The 9,646-nt window shown below is 64.8% G+C and overlaps 1 protein-coding gene across 1 annotated transcript; it reads right to left on the bottom strand.

The window, feature by feature from the left end:
* Window positions 1–36: 36 nt before the first annotated feature.
* On the bottom strand, window positions 37–8,915 carry LOC118497446 (basic proline-rich protein-like). Its single transcript, XM_036011673.1, has 4 exons — window positions 5,765–8,915; window positions 2,187–2,313; window positions 835–927; window positions 37–263 (listed from the first exon to the last, which is right to left on the bottom strand). Exons 1-4 carry the CDS (start codon window positions 8,699–8,701, stop codon window positions 37–39), a joined length of 3,384 nt encoding a protein of 1,127 aa, XP_035867566.1. The 5' UTR covers window positions 8,702–8,915.
* Window positions 8,916–9,646: the final 731 nt, after the last annotated feature.

Raw genomic sequence — 9,646 nt, 5'->3', positions numbered from 1 at the left:
GCCGGTCAGGCCGGAAGGCCGCGGGGTGGCCCAGGGTCAAGACCCGGGTGGGCGGCCCAGCGCAGCCCCCGGGGCGCGGGAGACACGGGGCAGCGGCCCTGCTGGGGCAGCCCGCGGGCAGGAACGTGCCCGCCCGGGGTACCGGGCCAGGGGCAGTGCCGTGAGTGAGAGCCTCGCGAAGGAGCAGCAGGGTCCGCACCGAACGACGCTAGAAAGTGTCGGGGAAAGCCCGGCGGTGGCACGAAGGGACCCGGAGCCCGGGTCTGCGGATATGGGGACGCGAAAGGGAGCTGCTGTCTCCCCCGACCCCCCTCCCCGCACACTCGTGAGTGTCCCGTGGGTCCTTGGAGTGTGTGCGCGCCTGCACACGAGCCCGCAAATCAAGAGGTTCTTGTAAGAGCGCAAAATCTGGAAAGCGAAAAACAGTGCAGGCGCGGCCTCACGCTGGGGGTGGGATGTGCCAGGGGGAAGAGCCAATACGAACTGACGGGGCGCAGAGCCCCCACCCCCACCCATCGCTCCCCCGAGCCCACCTGGGAGAGGGCGGCTCCCGGAAAGGTGGTCGCTGCCTCCTCTCCCCTCCTTTGGGGTCCGTTCCTCACAGCCCATCTCCTCCCCTCAGCCACGTGGGCTCCTGCCTGTGAGCCACAGGGAACCGGCATCTCCGTGGATGTCTGGGTGTCTCCCCCTCCCGCCCCACCCCACCCCCCGCCCTCGAGGGTTCTCGGTTGTCTCCGCCGTGAGTATATTAATTCCTGCCCCACACCTGGGGGGCAGGCTGGGACGGTCGCGGGCAAATGCTGATGTCCAGGGCAGAGTGCTGTGCCAGCATACGGCGATACCAGCCGATGGGCACCAGGGGGCGACTCAGCCGCGTCTGCGCCTCGCAGGCCCCCTCCCTCCGGGCACGGATCTGGGGAACCCCTCCTGCAGGGACCCCGGGGGCCCCATCTGAGTTCTGGTGTGGCACAGGGACCGTGTCCCTTCAGGCCACCGTGCGGACGGCTGCCCTCACGCACTGCTGCCCTTCCCCGGGGGGCCTCCGCCTAATTCTGGGACTTATGCATCGTGCCCGTGTGAACAATCCTGTCGTTCTTGCAAGGATTCTTTGGGCGCTTGCCAAACACACCTCTTCGGGACTCCCCCTGCGGTGAACCTCAGACCGCAGCCCAGTCTGAGAAAAATGAAAGTCCGCCGCCTGGCGCGGCCTGAGCCCGTGCTGACGGGGGACCGCGCTGTTCGCCCGCCGAGCTGAGCGGCCGGTGCCCCTGCACAGAGTCCCACCCGGAGCTCCAGACGCCCACCTGCCCCAGGGCTGGACGGCGGCCCTCACACAGCAGCTTTTGCCAACGGCCCTGGCCCCCACGGGACCCTAGTGCCACCAGACGGAGCCCTGGAGAGTCCTGGATGGGAGCCTCGTCCCCACCCCCCGAGCCTGGAGAAAGCACGTGTTTGGTAGAGTCGCTCTGGTCCTGCAGCCCTGTGGGGGGCTGTTTGTCCTTCTTGGACACCAGCTCTGGCCCCTCCCCCCAGCTGGCGGGATGCTTTGGGGCAGTGAGGTTGCCCCTGACCTCGTCGGCACCCCTTCGGGCCCCGGCACCCGAGGTCTGTCCTTCCCCGGGAGACCCTGGGCATCTCCGGCTCGCCCAGCCGCTCCTGGGTTAGTGTGCACGGCAGCACCGCCCTGGCCATCTCTGCGGCCGGCTCCTCCTGGCACAAGACCCAGCCCTTCCAGGGACCGAGACGTGATACACCGCTTCTTGCCGCAGTCTCGGGAGAGGGACCCGGAAGGCAGCTGTGAACCTCCAGGAGGAGGCCGGCCCCTCAGAAGGGAAAGTCCCCAAGTCCCTGGACTGGACCAGAGACAACTCTCTGCGGTCACTCCTGCGAGCTCTGTCCCTTAACAAGGCCCAAGGGCCGGTCAGCAGTTCTGATCGAGTTGAGTGAGTGGAGGCAGGTTTGGGGGTTCAATAACGGAATGTCCCCTAGGCCAGGAGTCCCCTCCCCTGCGTGGTGGGGAGCCCTTCCGAGCTGAAGGCACGACGGGCAGTGTTTTCTGTCCCTCACCTTCCAGCCACTTCTCCGCCAGATGGGAGACAACGTTGGCCAACAACCCGTGTCCCTGCCTGTCCTCCGGGCCACCGCGGCAGGGCGCGAACCCCCAGGGAGAGGGGCGCGGGACTCACCGGCGTCAGGTCGGCGCTCCGGCCGGCCCAGGCGGTTCAGTCCCATCGGGGCGCTCTGGGAGACGGGGCGGCTCCTTCTGGGGGGGCTCAGAGACCACGGAGAGGCGCCGGTCATCTCCCCCCGGCACTGGGAGAGGAGGGAAGGGACCGAGAGTCAGTGAGGAGAGACGACAGTCGTTGCCGCATTTCCCCGACGGTTCCGGCTCCCGGGCTGAGCCGAGCCCAGGGCCGGGATGCGAGCGGCTCCGGGCGTTGCCACGTTCACCTCGAAACCCGTGGGCACAACGGGGCGGCTGTTCCTGAACCCGGTCGGCTGCAGCCTGGGCGCCCAAGTGTGGCGGCCGGGCGGGGCCGAGCTCAGCACCCCGAGGGAGGGCCGTGGGGGAGGTTCCCGGACCCGTGGCTCTGCCCTGGCTGGCGGGCCGCACAGCCCGGCTTCCCGCCCAGGGCAGAACTGTCTGTTTCAGCTGCGGCGTGTTCTTTGAGGGGCGTTCAGTGAACACTCTTGCACCTCGGGCAGCCTCTGCCGCCTCACAGTTATGAGACAGAAAGGACCAGGGTTGGTGTGGGTCTGGGAAAGCAAGAGGTAGTGTTCCCTCAGCACCCCACAGTCCCCCGGTAAACTTCGTCCCCCCTCCCCCAGTTTGGTCTACTTTAAAAAGTTATTGTGGCCCTGGCTGGTGTGACTCAGTGGACGGAGCGCCAGCCTGGGAACCAAAGAGTGGGTGGTTTGATTCCCAGTCAGGACACATGCCTGGGTTTCGGGTGAGGTCACCAGTAGGGGGCGTGCAAGAAGCAGATCGATGATTCTCTCGCACATGGATGTTTCTCTCCCCCCTCTTTCTCCCTCCCCTCTCCTGTCTCTAAAAATAAATAAATACAATATTTTTAAACTTAAAAAAAAATTCTCATTGTTCTCTTCACGAGAAAAAATGTTCTGTTAGGTGTGTGTGGGGTGGGGCGGACTAAACACCCTGTGGTGATCATTTCGTGGCACGCACAAACACGGAACCGCCGTGCCACGCGCTCGGAGCTGCTATAATGGGTGTCCCCGTTGCCTCCATACAAGATAAGCAAGTAAACGCGTGTTCACTGGCACTGCTGACTTACACGGTGGGATGGGAGAGGAAGGAGCCAACAACCTTCTAAACAGCTCAGTGGAAACGATCCAACCTGAATAACCGGGGGGTGTGGGGGGAGCTGATGGGAACCAACGCACAGTCCTGGAGCCTCTGGGCAGAGAGGAGCAGGGGTGGTGCCAGGCAGGAGCAACAGGGGCTTTCTGAAACTGTCCCGAATGTGGCAGAAAAACATTAACCTGCGTTACAGACGCGGGAAGCCCAGAAAGCCCGAGGAAACGCATCCCTAGCACACCCTCACGAGACGGCTGGAAACCGGAGGAGGTGGAAAGATCCTGCAAGCAGCCCAAAGCTAATGACAGGTGATTTGTAAGGGAAAACCGTTTGGACGACTACAGATTTTTCTCGGAGGCTGGAAAGAAGTGGAACAGTATTTTTTAAATGCCGAACCAACTTCATGTCCACTCAGAATTCTGGACCCAGCCAAAAAGAAAAAGGCTTGAGGGAAGGAGGTGACACACACACACTCTCACGAGGAGGAGAAGGAGAGGATTCACAGCCAGCGGACGGCAGGAGGAGCAACAGAGCAGAGGTGTGGGTACGTGTAACAGGTTGTGTTTCTCCTCTGAGCTCTTTGAAGTACACTGGACAGTTAGAAGCACGGGCCAGTGTGCTGCCTGATGAGGTGTGTGTGCGCGTGTGTGTGTACATGTGTGTGCATGTGTGCACGGCATAGCCTATAGGGTGTGTAGCCATGGTTTCCACATTTCATTTGAAGTCACAAAACAGCCACTCTAAGCCGGCTGTGTAAAGTTAAGGATGCATTGTAATTCCCAGAGCGACTATTTTAAAACACCAAAGACATAGACTTTAAACTCAGTAGAAAAGTTAAGATACAAGACTAAGAAAATGTCCAAATGGCTTAAAAGGAAACATGAAAAGGCGACAGCGCGATGACATCAGAGGAACGAACAGAGAACACCATAGAGCTGAATCCAGTCACGTCAGTAACGACGCTGGATTTACATACTCAGAACACATCACTGAAAGATTTTCAAAGCAGGTTAATGAGAAAAAGAGACCTCACCATATGCTGTCGCAAGAAACCCACTTTCAAAGTGATGATAAAACTCGGTAAAAAGTGGAAGGATGGGAAAACATATGCCACACAAATTCTAACAAAAACAAGGCCTCGAATGGTTGCATTGGTATCAGATGAAGTAGGCTTCAGAGTAAGGAAAATCACCAAGACACCAAAGGACATTAAACAATAAGAGGGCGAATTCACCAGGAAGACGTAACAACCCTAAGTGTGTGTGCACCTCCCCACAGACCTTCAGAATACACCATAGGGAGCAGAAATGGATACAAGTTCACCGAGAAGACGTGGAAAGTCCGCAGTGAAGGTTGGACACTTCCACACTCTATGGCAGTCACCAACGGGACAAAGAAACAGAAACAGAGGAAACAGAACAACAGAGGACCTGGACGGCCCCTCAGCCCAGTGGGGCTAGCGGGCCTTTGTAGAACCGCCCACCCTCGGCAGGACACGGGGGCTGCTCACCAGGGGAGACCGTGTCTCGGTGATGAGGGGAAGAGCAATAATAGCAATAGCACATGTAACAGGATTGGAAGCATACAATGTCTGCTTCCCTGACCGTAAGTTAAACTAGAAGTCAGTAATAGAATGGTATTCGGGAAGTCCCCATCTACTTAGAAATCAAGCAACACACATCAGAATAATCCATGGAGCCACCCTGGCTGGTGTGGTTCCATGGATTGAGTGCCCGCCTGCCACCCAAAGAGTCACCAGTTCGATTCCTGGTCAGGGCACAGGCCTGGGTTGCGGGCCAGGTCCCCAGTAGGGGGCGTGCGAGAGGCAACCACACACTGATGTTTTCCTCTCTCCCTCCCTTCCCCTCTCTCTAAAAAGAAACAAAATCTTTAAGAAAAAAGAAAAGCGACAGGATGCAAAGTCATAGAAAATGAAAGCCTCTATAGTCGGCATGGCCGTGACCGTGTGAAGTAGTATATAAACGTGTTTATAGAAGATGTGATGCTGTGTTCTTGTGACCGTTTCAGGGCACTGGGATAACACAGCGCCTCCCCCTTAGAAGCGCCGAGCGAGGGCGAAAGGGGCCCGCGGGCCGAGTTCCCGGCAGACGCGGCCGGCCGCAGCCTGCTTTCTCGGGAGCCGCCACCAGAGGGAGCCTTGGTACCGCCACGGTGAGCCTCCTGTGCGTTGCGGCCCAGCCAGGCCCCCGCAAAACACGCAGACACTAGAATTACAATTAGAATTACCAGCGCCCGCTTGCTGGTTTGCAGGTTCCAGGAGTCTGGTCGCACCCCGTGTTGACGAAGGCGGGGCCGTGGGGCGTGCAGCTGGGCCGGCTGCTCCTACCTGGCCTAGCAACACGGCCCTGCGGCTCCCTCCGGCGCCCCCTCCAGAGGTAAACCCGGGGGTTGGTGGGGGGGTGGGGGGGGTCCCCGTTAACTCACCTCACTCCGGGGAAGGTCCCTGAGCGAGCGTGCGGGGCTCAGAGGACCGCGCCGCCGGCCTCCTCCCCAGCTCTCCTCCTCCCGGTCCTCGCGGTCCAGCAGCGGCTGAGAGCAGAGGTGGCTCCTGCCGGCCTGGTGGGTCCTGGGCCTCGCGGGGGCCTGCGGGCTGCCATCCTCCCGGCCGCAGCTTCCGAGGAGAACCATGGAGCGGGCGCTGCCCCTGCCAGGGTGGCAGCGGGAGTCCGCCCGCCGGGGCTTGGGGCCCAGGGGTCTGCTGGGTGCGTCCGGGCTTGCGCAGGCCAGAGAGCAGGTGGAGGCAGAGGGGACAGTGAGGGTGGGCTGTCGGGCACCAGGGCGGGTGGGGGGCACCAGCCAGGACCTGTCGGCCAAGACCCCTGCGTGCAGGCACCGACCCCCGTTCGGGGGGCTGGCACAGGGCATGGTGGATTCACTCTTCCTCCTGCTCTCTGCACAGACCGAGCTGCCGGGTGGAGGTGGGGGCGCCCTGTGGCCCCCCTTGTCCTCTGGCCGCTCCTCGCAGCGGCCCTGAGTCCCTGGGGCAGGCGGGAGGGGCGCAGGGGTTTCTGGGCCGGGACCCGGACTCGCTGAGGAGGGCCGCTGGGGGCCCCCTGCAGCCTCGCCTTTCAGAAGCGCCCGCCAGGAGCTCTGCGGCCGCCGGCTCCGCCCCTTCGGGGGGCCCCGGGGGGAGCCTGGGGACCTGTCGTCCGCGGTCTGTCTGTCCACAGCTCTGGGCTCAAAGAGACTGGCGAAGGCCCTGTGAGCTGTGGCCAGCCTCGCCCACAGGCTCTTCTCCGGGGTTTTGGGCGTCGGGGCGTCGCAGCTCTCCGAGCCCAGCCCTCTGCCCCCTGGGTCCTTGGGTGTCTCCGCGGCCCCTCCTCCCACCAGCCCCGCGGCCCCCTCGCCCGGGCTGTGTGGGGCCATCTCAGCGTCCCCGAGCGCGTGCACGTGGTGCAGAGGCGTCGGCTCCCCGCCGCGCGCCCCCAACCCGCCGTCCACAGGGGGCGGTCTGTCTGCGCAGCGCTCCGGGTCGCCCTCCGCGCCCAGGGCGCCGGCACGCGGCTGCAGTGGCTCCGGCTCCTGGGAAGCCCGGCGGAGCGGGCAGGTCCGTGGGGACGACGTCAGAGCATCGCCGCCCTCGGGGTCCCCGCTGCCCAGCGCGCCCGCCCACGCCCCCCCTGGTGTGTCCTCTGGCGGGGAGCTGGGCACCCGAGCAGCGGCCCCCTCGTCGGCCCCAGTCCTGGAGCTCTGTTCCTTGTCCGGCGGTTCGTCCTCCGCGGGCCCCTGGGGACTCGGCCTGCCCCCTGCCGGCCCCTGGGAGCAGGGCTCTTCTCTGCCTCGCGCAGCCCCGGCCACGTGCACGGGAGTCCCCTCGTCGCCTCCCGGGCTGCGGCCTGCGGGCCGCTGGGGCTCCGCGCCCCAAGTGTGTGGCGCCCCAGTCCCGGGAGGTTCCCAGGGCGCCGCTCCGACACCGCGGCGCGACGGCGGCCTTTCGCCCAGGAACTCGCAGGAGCGCGTTCCCGGGAGCAGGCCCGCGCCCCCGCGGGTGGCCTGAAGGCCTCTGTGCTCCACCGCGATGATGACGAGCCCGCGCCGGCCCCTGGCCGGCGTGTCTGCCCCCGGCTCCGGCGTCAGGGCCCGCGCCAAGGGCGGGGCCGCCCCCTCTGGCCCCTGGCCACAGCCCGGGTGCCTGCCGTTGAGGGGAGGCGCGGCCGCTGCTGGGGTCATTTCTGAAAACCCCCGCAAGGCATCATCCCGGCGTTTGGGGTCCAGGCCAACGGCGTCCTCCCCCTCCTGGGGAGCGTGCGTGGCCCTGGATTCCGGGGTGGCCTTCTGGGCGTCCGCCTGACCGCCGCCCCTGGAGCACCGGGTCCCTTCGGCCCCGCACACCTGCGACCGACCGTTGCTAGGACACTGTGGGGCCCCGGGCCCCGCAGGCGGCCTGCTCTTCTCGGCGAGAACACCCTTGGGTGCGTCACCGCCGCTTTGGTTTCCTGCCTCCACGGCCACGGCCTCGAGGTGCTCCTGCTTCCTGGCAGCACCCGGGGCGGGGCCAGCGCCTGGGGGCTCCCCAGGCCTGCTCCCCGGGCCGTGTCCGGGCCTGCACTGGGCAGGTGGGGGCGCTTCCCGTGAACCGAGGCCTCGGGACTCCGCAGCAGGGACTGGGCGGGGCCGAGAATCCCATCCCCGCTGGTCGTCCAGCCGGGGACCCTCGGGACGTGTTTCCTGAGAGCCCCCCACACAGCTCCCCACGCTGGGCCCGCATGGGTCCTGCCGGCAGAAAGACCTCCTTTTCGGGGCAGGGGGCCCCGGGGACACCTGGGCGGGAGCCGGGGGTGGGGCGGACCTGGGCCTTGTAGCTCCTTCTGCTGCCGCACAGCTCTGCCCCGGCAGGTCCTCGGAGCACCGTAAGGGACACCCCGTGATGGACTGGGCCCTGGGCGGCGTCCCTGTGGGCCCAGACCCGTGCCCTGTGGGGGGCCCAGTCTCACCGCCAATGTTCTCTTGGGTGCTGCTGCAAAGCCAGGCGTGCGGGAGGCCAGATGTCCCTGAAGGAGGCCGGCAGGGGCCATCCCGGCAGGGGCCATCCCGGGAGGGCCGGGGGCCAGGCGGGGCTGCGTTCACTGCAGGGCCCTGGACGCTTCCCGTCCTCGCCCTGCCTCCCAGCGGGCCTGTGCTGCCCGGGGCCTGGGCCCTGTCGTGGGTGTGTGGCCAGCTGTGGCCCGGCCCACCGCCCTGGAGAAGTCGGGATGTGACCCCCGGGAGGCCCAGGCAGCCCTCAGACCTGGATTTCTGGAGAGAAGTAGCAGAGGCCTCCCTGCGGGCCCCGACGGTCGCCTGCGTGGCTGGTGGGAGGCGGCAGCCGCCCTGCGAGAGGTGCAGCGCCCCGGCCAGCGAGGGCCGCTGCGGGCTGGCCATGCGGCCCCAGACCTGCCCTGCCGGCTCCTCCCTGTCCTCGGCGGCGGCAAAGGCTCTGAAACCACTTTCTCGAGACTCCTCCCAGAAGTCAAGGGCCGGGTCTCACTCTTCCTCGGGGCCAGGCCCAGGGACACCTGTCGAACGCTGCTCCTGAGGAGGTGTGGTGGCCGGGCCATCAGGGCACCCCCAACATGCCACTGCGTCCCCAGGGGCACCACCTGGAGGGCGGCAGTTCCCCACGTGGGGTCACCAGGTGGGGGCTCTGTTGGAAGCACTTCCCAAGTGGCCGGGGTCTGTGTCCGATGGTCTTTCACGCCAGTGGGACCGCGTCTCCGAGTCATCGCCGTCTGGTCCCTGGCTCCATCCCTGTCCCTCGGGCTCTGCGGAGGAGCCGGGAGAAGTCAGGAGCCGCTGGTCTCCGAGCTTACCTGCCCTGGCAGGTGCGCACCTGGCTCCGGGGTCAGGAAGGGCGAGGAGAGAGGAGGCTGGGAGAAGGCCCAAGGCCGCCTGCTCACGCGCCTCCCGGGAGGAGAAGGTTCAGAGACGTCCCGTCAGTGCGCCACGTGTCCCTGGGAAAAGACAGGGGTGTGCTCAGCAGGAAGAGCTTTGTGTCCCTGACAAAGACCAGTGACAAAGCCCGACGCAGCAGCAGCAGCAGGGAAGCGGGGCGCACCGCCAAAGCAGCCCGCCTGGGGCGTCAGCCCGGGCCGTCTGAGGACAAGAGTGCCCGTGCGTCACGGCCAGGCTCCCATCGTGCTGTGTGTTGTCGGCAAGAAAGAACGCGTTCCCGTTCGCGCCGGGCTCTGCCGGCGGTTGTGCAACCCGCCGGGCGCACGTCAAGGCTCTTGCGCTTGGAAGTGTTTTCTGAATGAGGTTTGCTGGGGCAAAAAAAAAAATTAGACAAGAATCCTTGAACTTGCAAACACATGTGGAGATGTTATCACT

Source organism: Phyllostomus discolor, chromosome 11 (genome assembly GCF_004126475.2).
Source record: "Phyllostomus discolor isolate MPI-MPIP mPhyDis1 chromosome 11, mPhyDis1.pri.v3, whole genome shotgun sequence".
Taxonomy (NCBI): Eukaryota; Metazoa; Chordata; class Mammalia; order Chiroptera; family Phyllostomidae; genus Phyllostomus; species Phyllostomus discolor.
This window is presented reverse-complemented; position numbering and strand designations above follow the sequence as displayed.